Source organism: Oncorhynchus mykiss, chromosome 17, assembly GCF_057628025.1.
Source record: "Oncorhynchus mykiss isolate SJ-2025 chromosome 17, ASM5762802v1, whole genome shotgun sequence".
Classification (NCBI taxonomy): domain Eukaryota; kingdom Metazoa; phylum Chordata; class Actinopteri; order Salmoniformes; family Salmonidae; genus Oncorhynchus; species Oncorhynchus mykiss.
This window is the reverse complement of record NC_143038.1, coordinates 3464167-3478310: the sequence shown is the minus strand read 5'-3', so window position 1 is coordinate 3478310 and position 14144 is coordinate 3464167. Positions and strand designations below refer to the sequence as shown.

At 46.2% G+C, this 14144-nt stretch overlaps 1 protein-coding gene across 1 annotated transcript; it reads left to right on the top strand.

Annotated features, from left to right (window-relative positions):
- Positions 1-8259: 8259 nt before the first annotated feature.
- LOC149975684 (uncharacterized) lies at positions 8260-11095 on the top strand. Its single transcript, XM_090204531.1, has 3 exons — positions 8260-8393; positions 8480-8538; positions 8644-11095. Exons 1-3 carry the CDS (start codon positions 8356-8358, stop codon positions 10578-10580), a joined length of 2034 nt encoding a protein of 677 aa, XP_090060657.1. The 5' UTR covers positions 8260-8355; the 3' UTR covers positions 10581-11095.
- The last annotated feature ends 3049 nt before the right edge of the window (positions 11096-14144 follow it).

The window sequence follows — 14144 nt, the reverse complement described above, 5'->3', positions numbered from 1 at the left end:
CCTATCCTTGTTACACCTGACGTCTCTAGACAGTTCGTTGTCGAGGTTGACGCGTCAGAGGTGGGCGTGGGAGCCATCCTTTCTCAGCGCTCCCTCTCTGACGACAAGGTCCACCCATGCGCGTATTTTTCTCATCGCCTGTCGCCGTCGGAACGTAACTATGATGTGGGAAACCGCGAACTGCTCGCCATCCGGTTAGCCCTAGGCGAATGGCGACAGTGGTTGGAGGGGGCGACCGTTCCTTTTGTCGTTTGGACTGACCATAGGAACCTTGAGTACATCCGTTCTGCCAAACGACTTAATGCGCGTCAGGCGCGTTGGGCGCTGTTTTTCGCTCGTTTCGAGTTCGTGATTTCTTATCGTCCGGGCTCTAAGAACACCAAGCCTGATGCTTTATCTCGTCTCTTCAGTTCTTCAGTAGCCTCCACTGACCCCGAGGGGATTCTCCCTGAGGGGCGTGTTGTCGGGTTGACTGTCTGGGGAATTGAGAGGCAGGTAAAGCAAGCGCTCACTCACACTCCGTCGCCGCGCGCTTGTCCTAGGAACCTTCTTTTCGTTCCCGTTCCTACTCGTCTGGCCGTTCTTCAGTGGGCTCACTCTGCCAAGTTAGCCGGCCACCCTGGCGTTCGGGGTACGCTTGCTTCCATTCGCCAGCGTTTTTGGTGGCCCACCCGGGAGCATGACACGCGTCGTTTCGTGGCTGCTTGTTCGGTCTGCGCGCAGACTAAGTCCGGTAACTCCCCTCCTGCCGGCCGTCTCAGGCCGCTTCCCATTCCCTCTCGACCGTGGTCTCACATCGCCTTAGATTTTGTCACCGGACTGCCTTCGTCAGCGGGGAAGACTGTTATTCTTACGGTTGTCGATAGGTTCTCTAAGGCGGCTCATTTCATTCCCCTTGCTAAGCTTCCTTCTGCTAAAGAGACGGCACAAATCATCATCGAGAATGTTTTCAGAATTCATGGCCTTCCGTCAGACGTCGTTTCGGACAGAGGTCCGCAATTCACGTCTCAATTTTGGAGGGAGTTTTGCCGTTTGATTGGGGCTTCCGTCAGTCTCTCTTCCGGCTTTCACCCCCAGTCTAACGGTCAAGCAGAACGGGCCAATCAGACTATTGGTCGCATCTTACGCAGTCTTTCTTTTCGCAACCCTGCGTCTTGGTCAGAACAGCTCCCCTGGGCAGAATACGCCCACAACTCGCTTCCTTCGTCTGCGACCGGGCTATCTCCTTTTCAGAGTAGCCTCGGGTACCAGCCTCCGCTGTTCTCATCTCAGTTCGCCGAGTCCAGCGTCCCCTCCGCTCAGGCTTTTGTCCAACGTTGCGAGCGCACCTGGAAGAGGGTCAGGTCTGCACTTTGCCGTTATAGGACGCAGACTGTGAGGGCTGCTAATAAGCGTAGAACTAAGAGTCCTAGATATTGTCGCGGTCAGAGAGTTTGGCTCTCCACTCAGAACCTTCCCCTTAAGACGGCTTCTCGCAAGTTGACCCCGCGGTTCATTGGTCCGTTCCGTATTTCTCGGGTCATTAATCCTGTCGCAGTTCGACTTCTTCTTCCGCGATACCTTCGTCGCGTCCACCCGGTCTTCCATGTCTCCTGTATTAAGCCCGTTCTTCGCGCCCCCGCTCGTCTTCCCCCCCCCCCCCCCCATCCTTGTCGAGGGCGCACCCATCTACAGGGTCCGCAGGATTTTGGACATGCGTCCTCGGGGCCGTGGTCACCAGTACCTCGTTGATTGGGAGGGGTACGGTCCTGAGGAGAGGAGTTGGGTTCCCTCTCGGGACGTGCTGGACCGTGCGCTGATCGAGGATTTCCTCCGTTGCCGCCAGGTTTCCTCCTCGAGTGCGCCAGGAGGCGCTCGGTGAGTGGGGGGGTACTGTCATGTATTGTCATGTTGTGTCTTTCTGTCCTTTCCTTTCACCCTGTCTCCCTCTGCTGGTCGTATTAGGTTACCTTTTCTCCCCCGCTTTCCCCCAGCTGTTCCTTGTCTCCTCTTGACTACCTCGTCACCCCTTCTCCCACCTGTTCCCCTTTTCCCTCTGATTAGTCCCCTATATCTCTCTCTGTTTTTGTTCCTGTCCTTGTCGGATTCTTGTTTGTTGTGTTTCATGCCTGAGCCAGACTATCGTCATGTTTGCTGTAACCTTGTCCTGTCCTGTCGGAATCTGCCGGTCTATCTGAGCCTACCACAGTTTGGTTATTAAAGAAGCTCTGTTTAAGTTAGTTCGCTTTTGGGTCCTCATTCACTCACCGTAACAATAAATGCCTCATGAGCTTATTTCAACTGTCAAACCCCATAACAGAACCTAACACTGTATAGCCTCAAAACATGGTTAAAACTATAGCTTTGAAATCCTGGATGGTCAGTCCTTGAATTTGCTCTGTCTATGAATTTGAGACTGGTTATATTTCTCCAGTCCAATCACTCGCCTTGTTTTGTATCAACTGTTTGGTTATGGTTTCAACTGCTGATTGCCCCTTTAAGGGTTTGTCTTGGATAGTGTGGGGTGTAATTTCAATGTCTGGTCCAGCATCCTATTTTGTGAACGCGTTTCAATGCAGGAGGACAAAGTTTGAGAAAACATTTGCCAAAAAATCCCCGGTCGAATAAACAAAGATGTTAAGAGTCTAGGCTTTTCTGCAGGATCAGGTCTGTTTTAGTGTGCATTTTCGTCCTGAAAATCACATACAGTGCAAGCCACATAGTAATCTGGACAAAATGTTTTACTGTTCTCCCAGTGCCGAAAGTGACACGGTTACAGACAGAGACAAGGGGAACTTAGCTCATTCCAGGCAGAGACAAGTGGCCCATAGCTCCTTCCAGACAGAGACAAGTGGCCCATAGCTCCTTCCAGACAGAGATAAGGAGCCCTTAGCTCATTACAGACAGATATAATGGGGCCCTTAGCTCATTCCAAAGACATAAAACTCAGCCTCTTTTATTTAGCATTTTGTTTTGTTAGTGCCACCCTCCCCTAGGGGACAATGTGCTATATAGTAACTATAATATTGCAATTATGTATTTGTAGTGTGAGATGCTTCCATAGTCCTACTTGTTAAAACCATACACTCCTTAATACAAAGGCCTCATGTATATAACCTTAAAGAGTGTTCAGTCTGCGCCATAACTGTTATAAGAAGGGTTTTGAAATACACTGTTGGACATTTTAATAACTACATTGCTATTATTACACACCTAAGGGTAGAGATGAGTAGGCCTAATTATTTGAAGCATCCTTGCACATTGACCCTGTACAATATTCCCTGCCGTTCTCTGAGTGCAACTTCACTCTATAGCCGGTCATTAAAACACAAGGAAATTTGAGTTTCTGACCTTACAGAGTTGAGGCCAGTTGTATGACTAGCAACAGTGAAGTACACTCCTTTACAGAACCTGTGTGAATTGTTTGCTAAAAAGAGGGTAAGCTGGTTGAGGTGTAGGTTTTAGACTGTGTCTGCAAGGGGAAATCTAGGGGTCTGAGGTGTAAAACAGAATACAAACGAGTCTTAACCTTGGACTACCACATCTGGAGACAAGGGCAGACTTCTGAGGACAAGACTTGAGTGGAAAGAGAGAGAGCGAGAGATAACTAGCAACTATCTGACACTACAAACTATTCCAGCCATCAACAGCTCTCAAGTCTCATCCTGAAAGGCTGTGTGTACGGGTGAGGTTCAATAGTCAGTACATCAGTATAATAGTATATCTCCACCATGTGCCAGTGGACGCTCCACAGTGGAGGAAGGGGAGGACCATCCTCCTCATTGAAATTTCATAAAAATAAAAATAGTGAAACATAAAACAGTTATCCTTTTTAGATAAAACTATACTAAGTATAGTATAGTATATATATTCACGTCACCAAATAATTTATTGAAACACTGTTTTGCAATGAAGGTCTAAGGTTACTTTGACAGCACTCTTTGGGGTAGCACCATGGTTTAGCTGGAGGGCAGCTAGCTTTCATTTTCATCTGGCTACATTGACTTCAATACCAAACCTAGGAGGCTCGTCGGCCTCACCTCCTACCATAGACCTACATGTTAATTAACACAACTTCCAGAGGACGACCTCCAACCAATCAAAGCTTTTGCTGTATGAATTAACATGTTGTCCATCCAATCATAGGATTAGGATCAGCGAATGAACCTGTGTTGTATTGGGGTTGTGAAGTTTGGTGAGTTGGTGACCTTATTGGATAGAGATTAGGAGTGAAAAGGTATAGGTGAGCATCTTTTGAAAAATTATTAAATTATTAAATTCAAATTAGTTTCTTCAAATTACAGGAGACGGAGTAGGTAGATTATAAATTGTTTTCTTTGTTTTAGAACTTTATTCTTGTGTCCAGTTAGTGCAATTTATTTCAAATGTCCTTGCTAAGCAGTAGCTAGCTACCAGCGCGAGTGTGCAGTTTTCGCTGCCAGAATGGCAGAATGGCCAAAGCTACTGAAAATGTTGTAGACTTTTTGTTGAAGAAACCCTATCATTCTGTGGGATAAACAGAAAAAGGTGTGAATTAAAACCGAGGGTTAAAGTCTGCCTGAGATCAGTTTCATGAAGAAGAATGAAAGGGTGACGACGTTCAATACCAATTGGTATCAAAACAGTGGATGCTCCTCAGAGGAGGAAGAGGAGGACCATCCTCCTCAGTGAATTTTACACAAATAATATTTTCCAAACATTTAAAAAGGTTTTTTTAGATAAAACTATACCAAGAATATAATCATGTTACCAAATAATTTATTAAAACACACTATTTTGCAAAGAAGGTCTACGGTAGCCTCAACAGCCCTCTGTAGGGTAGCACCATGACGTAGCCGGAGGACAGCTAGCTTCCATCCTCCTTTGGGTACATTGACTTCAATTCAAAACCTAGGAGGCTCATGGTCTCTTCCCCTTCCATAGTCTTACACAGTAATTATGACAACTTCCGAAGGACATCCTCCAACCTATCAGAGCTTTCGTTGCATGAACTGACATTTTGTCCACCCAATCAAAGGATCAAATAATTAATCTAGTACTGAAAGAATAAACTACAGTTAGCTAGCACTGCAGTATATAAAATGTGGTGAGTAGTTGAATCAAAGAGAGAGAAATAGTTGAACAGTTTTGAACAAAATCATTTCTTCCAAAATTAAGGAGAAGCAAGAGAGAAAAAGAGAGAGAGATTGTTTTTTTGTTCACTTGCAGTTACTTGGCAAGCAAATGCAGCTAGCTAGTTTAGCCTACTGAAACACCCTGCTCAAACAGAGGGATGCTATATTAGCTAGCTGGCTATGACTTTCCAACACAACACTGGAACTCTTCCAAGTCAAGGTAAGCTTTTGGTTTTACAAATTTATTCCCACCAGGGCCCGCCGGTGTAACTGCTTACGGACTGTACACTGTAATGTTACTGCATGATTGGAGAAGGATTACTAACATGTTAGTTATATTAGCTATGCTGACTATGAAATTACTTTAGCTAGTATGGTGACAACAATGTTGGCATGGCTTCTATGAAAGTGAACTGTGCTTACGCATGATCAGGAGTGTATTCATTTCGCAGATTCTGTTAAAAACGTTTCTTAATTAAACGGACGCAAATGGAACAAAACAAGGATAAACATACCTGAATTTGTCCAATAGAAACTCTAATTTGTAACAGTTGGACCAATGATTACATCCTATATCAGCTAGATGCAGGCAAGAGTGTGCAAGGTGGCATTGAAAATCACTCTCTGTCCATATGCCACTGTCGGTCCCCTTCAAATTTGTCTCTCGACCTAAACTTTTATTCATAGGCTAGGTTGTAGCAACCTCATGATGGGTGTAGGGAAAATTTGAGTATGGCTATACCACCACAGGAAAGGAAGAGCTAGAGTTACCTCTGCGGAAGATCATGAGAGTCATGAGAGTGACCAGACTCAAAAATTGCAGCCCAAATAAATGCTTCACAGAGGTCAAGTAACAGACACATCTCAACATCAAGTGTTCAGAGGAGACTGCGTGAATCTGGCCTTCATGGTCGAATTGCTGCAAAGAAACCACCATCAAAGGACACCAATAAGAAGAGCCTTGCTTGGGCCAAGAAACACGAGCAATGGACATTAGACCGGTGGAAATCTGTCCATTGGTCTAATGCGTCCAAATTTGGGATTTTTGGGTCCAACCGCCGTGTCTTTATGAGACACAGAGTAGGTGAACGGATGATCTCCACATGTCTGGTTCCCACCTTGAAGCATGGAGGACGAGGTGTGATGGTGTTTTGCTGGTGACACTGTCTGTGATATATTTAGAACTCAAGACACATTTTACCAGAATGGCAGCCACAACATTCAGCAGCGATACCCCATCCCATCTGGTTTGTGCTTAGCGGGACTATCGTTTGTTTTTCAATAGGAAAATGACCCAACACACCTCCAGACTGTGTAAGGTCTATTAGACCAAGACGTCGAGTGATGGAGTGCTGCATCAGAAGACCTGGTCTACACAATCACCCGACCTCAACCCAATTGAGATGGTTTGGCATGAGTTGGACCACGGAGTGAAGGAAAAACAGCCAAGAAGTGCTCAGCAAATGTGGTAACTCCTTCAAGACTGTTTGAAAAGCATTCCAGGTAAAGCTGGTTGAGAGAATGCCAAGAGTGTGCAAAGCTGTCATCAAGGCAAGTGAGGCTACTTTGAAAAATCTAAAATATATTTTTGCACAACACACTTCTACCGGACCACTGAGGTTGCACCTGCAAAAGCCCCTGGCAGGAAATTAATTAACATGAATTAACATCCTACAATGTGATTTTCTGGATTTTGTTTTCTCATTTTGTCTGTCATAGTTGAAGTGTACCTATGATGAAAATTACAGGCCTCTCTCATCTTTTTAAGTGGGAGAACTTGCACAATTGGTGGCTGACTAAATACTTTTTTGCCCCACTGCATATCACTCCAGTGTAAATTGCTAAATTGTCATTACTTCGCCACTATTGGCCTATTTATTGCCGTACCTCCTTACTTCATTTGCACACATTGTATACATATTTTTCTATTGTGTTATTGACTGTACGTTTGTTTATCCCATGTGTATCTGTGTGGTTGTTTTTGTCGCACTGCTTTGCTTTATCTTGGCCAGGTCGCAGTTGTTAATGAGAACTTGTTCTCAACTGGCCTAACTGGTTAATTAAATGAAGGCGAAATAAAAAAAATAAGAACAAGTCAATTTTTCTAAACCAAGTATTGTTGGTGAAATCATCTAACTACATAGTATGAGAACTCAGACCTTAAATGAATCCATTTAAGTTCCAATGATGAAGCCGGCAAGGCACTAGCAGGGAAGCTTAGCTAGCATAATGTGTCATATGGAACTCATTCACAAACATTGACACAAATTAGCACATTTGCCTGCTGTAGTCGACTGCCTGTTTGGCCAAAGACTCATGATACGGGATGAAATTGTATATGCATTCTTTGTGAGACGCAGAGTAGGTGAACGGATGATTTCCGCATGTCTGGTTCCCACCATGAAGCATGGAGGATGAGGTGTGATGGTGTGGGGGTGCTTTGCTGGTGACGCGGTCTGTGACTTATTTAGAATTCAAGGTACAGTGGCTACCACAACATTCTGTAGCTATACGCCATCCCATCTGGTTTGCGCTTAGTGGGACTATCGCTTGTTTTTCAATAGGACAAATGACCCAACACATCTCCAGGCTGTGTAAGGTCTATTTGGCCAAGAAGGAGAGTGATGGAGGGCTGCATCAGATGACCTGGCCTCCACAATCACCCGACCTCAACCCAATTGAGATGCTTTGGCATGAGTTGGACCATAGAGTGAAGGAAAAGCAGCCAACAAGTGCTCAGCACATGTGGGAACTGGTTCAAGACTTGTTGGAAAAGCATTCCAGATGAAGCTGGTTGAGAGAATGCCAAGAGTGTGCAAAGCTGTCATCAAGGTGAAGTGAGGCTACTTTGAAAAATCTAAAATATACTTTTGCACAACACACTTCTACCGGACGACTGAGGTTGCACCTGCAAAAGCCCCTGGCAGGATCTTAGTTAGCATGAAATGAAGGTGCACTTGATTAAGCTCACCCAGTGCACTGGGTAGATAGAGTTCACTCTTTAAAACCATTGGATTTGTCCATGAATGCGCAAACCCTCCAGTACACCAGCTGACTGAAATCAAGCGCACCTAATCCCAATTGGGAAATTGGACCAATGGAAATTATGTTCAGTGGCTTGCAGATGTACCTAATTAACCAGCCAGATTAGAAGGGGCTAGGATTCCTTTGTAAGGCGCAGCAAAAAAGACAATCAGATACAATATCAGGGATCTCCTGGTAAGGCTTCTGGCTACCATTAGTTCTGAATACTGAGGATTTGATGAGAAAAATGGCTGTGAGTTTTGAAATGTCTTTGAGGTAAGTTGTATGGCTCTAGTTTGATTCCCTTGTCTTCCATGTTTTAAAGGTATTTAACTGACTAGGATGTTTTTATTTTTATTTAGAATTTCTTGGATTTGTTGCCTGCTAATTGGAGGGATAACCTGTTATCCTCAACCTAAAGGTATGTTTTGTTCTGCACATTTAATTCAGTAAAAGTAACACTGTATAAATAGCAGAACTTCAAATGCTGGCATTTTACGATATGTAACTTTCTTTTCTTTCGTAGGTAATTATAGATATATTCCCCAAAATCAATTAAAAGGAACTGGCCACAATGCAGGTGAAGCTACCGGCTCCCGTGTCTCGGCAGGTGAAGCAGCCACCCATAATGCCTCTGCAAGCGTCACGACTGGCCCAAATACATTAGCTGAAGCAACTGGCCACAATGCTTCATCAAGCGCCACGACTGGCCACAGTGCCTCGGCAGCGGAAGCAACTGTCCACAGTGCCGCGCAAGCGGCCACCCATAACGCCTCTGCAAGCATCACGACTGGCCCAAATACCTTAGGTGGAGCAACCGGATCCCGTGCCGCAGAAGCAGCCACCCACAATGCTTCTGCAAGAGTCACGACTGGCCCAAATACATTAGCTGAAGCAACTGGCCACAATGCTTCATCAAGCGCCACGACTGGCCACAGTGCCTCGGCAGCGGAAGCAACTGTCCACAGTGCCGCGCAAGCGGCCACCCATAACGCCTCTGCAAGCATCACGACTGGCCCAAATACCTTAGGTGGAGCAACCGGATCCCGTGCCTCAGAAGCAGCCACCCACAATGCCTCTGCAAACATCACGACTGGCCCAAATACCTTAGGTGAAGAAGCTGGCCACAGTGCCTTGGCAGCGGAAGCAACTGGCCACAGTGCCGTGCAAGCGGCCACCCAAAATACCTCGGCAGGTGTGGCTACTGGCCAAAATACCTTTGAAGCAACTGGCCACAATGCTTCATCAAGCGTCACGACTGGCCCAAATACCTTAGGTGGAGCAACCTTATCCCGTGCCTCAGAAGCAGCCACCCACAATGCCTCTGCAAACATCACGACTGGCCCAAATACCTTAGGTGAAGAAGCTGGCCACAGTGCCTCGGCAGCGGAAGCAACTGGCCACAGTGCCGTGCAAGCGGCCACCCAAAATACCTCGGCAGGTGTGGCTACTGGCCAAAATACCTTTGAAGCAACTGGCCACAATGCTTCATCAAGCGTCACGACTGGCCCAAATACCTTAGGTGGAGCAACCGGATCCCGTGCCTCAGAAGCAGCCACCCACAATGCTTCATCAAGCGCCACGACTGACCCAAATGCCTTAGGTGAAGCAACTGGCCACAATGCTTCATCAAGTGTCACGACTGGCCCAAATACCTTAGGTGGAGCAACCGGATCCCGTGCCTCAGAAGCAGCCACCCACAATGCTTCATCAAGTGCCACGACTGACCCAAATGCCTTAGGTGAAGCAACTGGACACAATGCTTCATCAAGCGTCACGACTGGCCCAAATACCGTAGGTGAAGCAACTGGCCACAATGTTTCATCAAGTGTCACGACTGGCCCAAATACCTTAGGTGGAGCAACCGGATCCTGTGCCTCAGAAGCAGCCACCCACAATGCTTCATCAAGCGTCACGACTGGCCCAAATGCCTTAGCTGAAGCAACTGGCCACAATGCTTCATCAAGCGCCACGACTAGCCCAAATGCCTTACGTGAAGAAGCTGGCCACATGGCCTCGGCAGTGGAACCAACTGGCCGCAGTGCCATGCAAGCGGCCACCCACAATGCCTCAGCAAGCGTCACGACTGGCACAAATACCTTAGCTGAAGCAACCGGCCACGGTACCTCGGCAGAAGCGACAGGCGCCCTTGCCTCGGCAGAAGCGACAGGCGCCCTTGCCTCGGCAGAAGCGACAGGCGCCCTTGCCTCGGCAGAAGCGACAGGCGCCCTTGCCTCGGCAGAAGCGACAGGCGCCCTTGCCTCGGCAGAAGCGACAGGCGCCCTTGCCTCGGCAGAAGCGACAGGCGCCCTTGCCTCGGCAGAAGCGACAGGCGCCCTTGCCTCGGCAGAAGCGACAGGCGCCCTTGCCTCGGCAGAAGCGACAGGCGCCCTTGCCTCGGCAGAAGCGACAGGCCTTGAACAGGAGGGCCAACTCCTCAAGCAACATGGATTTTGGGTCTGATGGTGACAATGAAAGCACTCAATGTGTCAGCTCCAGCAGTGTTCAAGGCAGCATCGTTGAACAGTCAGTTATTATCACAATATATGTTACAAATGTGTGTATGAGAATGTAACAACTGTCTACTCCACAACCTGCCACACCACTGGGGAGGTTATACCATTTTGATAGCGGAGATACTCTCAAGGACTGTAGTGACGTTGGCATCTCTGAACCAACCATATCCCCACCTGCTAAAAACTCACAACCTGCTAAAGGAGCCCTGCCACAAGGGAACGTCTACTGGGATGTAATGTATAACTTTTACACTCACCTGCACTTTGCGTTCTGATTTTGAAATAATTTGTACTAATCATCTATCAACAGAATTGCAATGGTAGATTCATCCTTTAGATGCCAATTCCAAGCTGTTGCTGACACTTTAAGCTTCCACTGTATGCTTTTGTGTTGGCCAGGGAGTTGCTGCTGCTCATGCTACCCTGCATTACTTGTAAAACAATAAAATATTGTACCTTTAAGTGCCTCCTTGTGTTTTGAAATACTGTGTGTTTAATGTCTACCTTTGGCTTGCTGGTTGAGAACAGTGTTGGTTGCCAGTGCAATTTGTAGTAAAAGGGAATGTGGTTCACCGTTCCTATTCTTTTGGATTTGAAATATATAATGACTTTTTATCTTTGCTGCTGGTTGACAAATCCCTAGATTGGCTCTACGTTAAAGCCACTGACATCAATATTCCGTTCGGGATACTGAAGTTTACATTTCAACACAAAATAAATACATCAAATCCTGTTTTACAAAACCTGAGAGCTTGTACCCTGGAGATGGGCTACTGTGGCATGTAAACCTCAATTCTGTTTTTGTGGTATGCGCAGGCTCCGTTTCACATCTCATGGTTGTCTGACTCTGTCAAACTCATTTAAAGTGGGCTACTTGCTCAGTTTGATCCACCATAATGGCTACTTTCACCCCTAATTTAGACAAGTTTCTGCTTACTTAAGGTAGGTCATTTGTGAACTATAGTTTAATACATGCAGCTTCTCTTCTGTCATAACTTGTTGCCACAGAAGACTAAAGTAGTGCTCACAAATGTCTTACGTTGATAGAATGAATGCATTAGTAATCTTAACAGGTAAAATGATTTAAGGACCAGGTAGCATGCTAGAACACAGTGGAAACATTGGTCCTGTGCCAAATGTCATTTTGACACATTTTAAGGAAATGGAAAGCTGAGAATGGTAACTTCAGTTAGTCTTGCGTGTGTATTGTATGTGATTGAAATGCTGTCTGCTTGCAAAAGTGTCAAAGATGACATGTTACATGTGCATTTTCCCCGAGAGGCTGATAGAAATATTTATCCACTCCTGTTCCCAAGACAATTTAAAGATGCATTTTTATAATTTCACTGCAACTGAAGTTAATATAAACAAAAAAAGTCCTCTCACCGTCAACTGTTTATTTCCAGCAAACTTAACGTGTAAATATTTGTATGAACATAAGAATCTACAACTGAGAAACTGAACAAGTTCCACAGACATGACTAACAGAAATAGAATTGTGTCCCTGAACAAAGGGGGAGTCAAAATCAAAAGTAACAGTATCTGGTGTGGCCACCTGCTGCATTAAGTACTGCTGTGCATCTCATGGACTGCACCAGATTTGCCAGTTCTTGCTGTGAGATGTTACCCCACTCTTTCACCAAGGCGCCTGCCAGTTCCTGGACATTTCTCGGGGGAATTACCCTAGTCCTCACCCTCCCATCCAACAGGTCCCAGACGTGCTCAATGGGATTGAGATCTGGGCTCTTCGCCTGCCATGACAGAACACTGACATTCCTGTCTTGCAGGAAATCACGCACAGAACGAGCAGTATGACTGGTGGCATTATGCTGGAGGGTCATGTCAGGATGCGCCTGCAGGAAGGTTACCACATAAGGGAGGAGGATGTCTTCCCTGTAACACACAGCGTTGAGATTGCCTGCAGTGACCAGCTCAGTCCGATGATGCTGTGACACACCGCCCCAGACCATGACGGACGCTCCACCTCCAAATCGATCCCCCTCCAGAGTACAGGCCTCGGTGTAACACTCATTCCTTCAACGATAAATGTGAATCTGACCATCACCCACGGTGAGACACAACCGTGACTCGTCAGTGAAGAGCACTTTTTGCCAGTCCTGTCTGGTCCAGCGACCCTGGGATTGTGCCCATAGGCAGCGTTGTTGCCGGTGATGTCTGGTGAGGACCTGTCTTACAACAGGCCTACAAGTCCTCAGTCCAGCCTCTCTCAGCCTATTGCGGACAGTCTGATCACTGATGGAGGGATTGTGCGTTCCTGGTGTTTATTTAAAAAAATATATATTTCACCTTTATTTAACCAGGTAAGCTAGTTGAGAACAAGTTCTCATTTACAACTGCGACCTGGCCAAGGTAAATCAAAGCAGTGCGACACAAACAACACAGAGTTACACATGGAACAAACAAGCGTACAGTCACTAACACAATAAAAATGAGTCTATGTACAGTGTGTGCAAATGGCATGGAGAGGTAAGGCAATAAATAGGCCATAGTAGCGAAGTAATTACCGTTCAGAAAATTAACACTGGAGTGATAGATGAGCAGATGATGATGTGAAAGTAGAAATACTGGTGTGCAAAAGAGCAGAAAATAAAATAAAAACAATATGGGGATGCGGTAGGTAGATTGGGTGGGCTATTTACATATGGGCTATGTACACCTGCAGCGATCGGTTAGCTGCTCAGATAGCTGATGTTTAAAGTTAGTGAGGGAAATATAAGTCTCCATCTTCAGTGATTTTTGCAATTCATTCCAGTCATTGGCAGCAGAGAACTGGAAGGAAAGGTGGCCAAATGAGGTGTTGGCTTTGGGGATGATCAGTGAGATATACCTGCTGGAACGTGTGCTACAGGTGGGTGTTGTTATCGTGACCATTGAGCTGAGATAAGGCGGCGCATATACTTCTAGATGGCCTGGAGCTAGAGGGTCTGGCGACGAATGTGTAGTGGGGGCCAGCCGACTGGAGCATACAGGTCGCAGTGGTGGGTGGTATAAGGGGCTTTAGTGACAAAACGGATGGCACAGTGATAGACTGCATCCAGTTTGCTGAGTAGAGTATTGGAAGCTATTTTGTAAATTACATCGCCAAAGTCGAGGATCGGTAGGATAGTCAGTTTTACGAGGGTATGTTTGGCAGCGTGAGTGAAGGAGGCTTTGTTGCGAAATGGGAAGCCGATTCTAGATTTAATGTTGGATTGGAGATCCAACATTCTGGAAGGAGAGTTCTGGAAGGAGAGTTTACAGCCTAGCCAGACACCTAGGTATTTGTAGTTGTCCACATATTCTAAGTCAGAACCGTCCAGAGTAGTGATGCTAGTCGGGTGGGTGCGGGCAACGATCGGTTGAAAAGCATTAATTTGGTTTTACTAGCATTTAAGAGCAGTTGGAGGCCACGGAAGGAGTGTTGTATGGCATTGAAGCTCGTTTGGAGGTTAGTTAACACAGTTTCCAAAGAAGGGTGAGATGTATACAGAATGGTGTTGTCTGCGTAGAG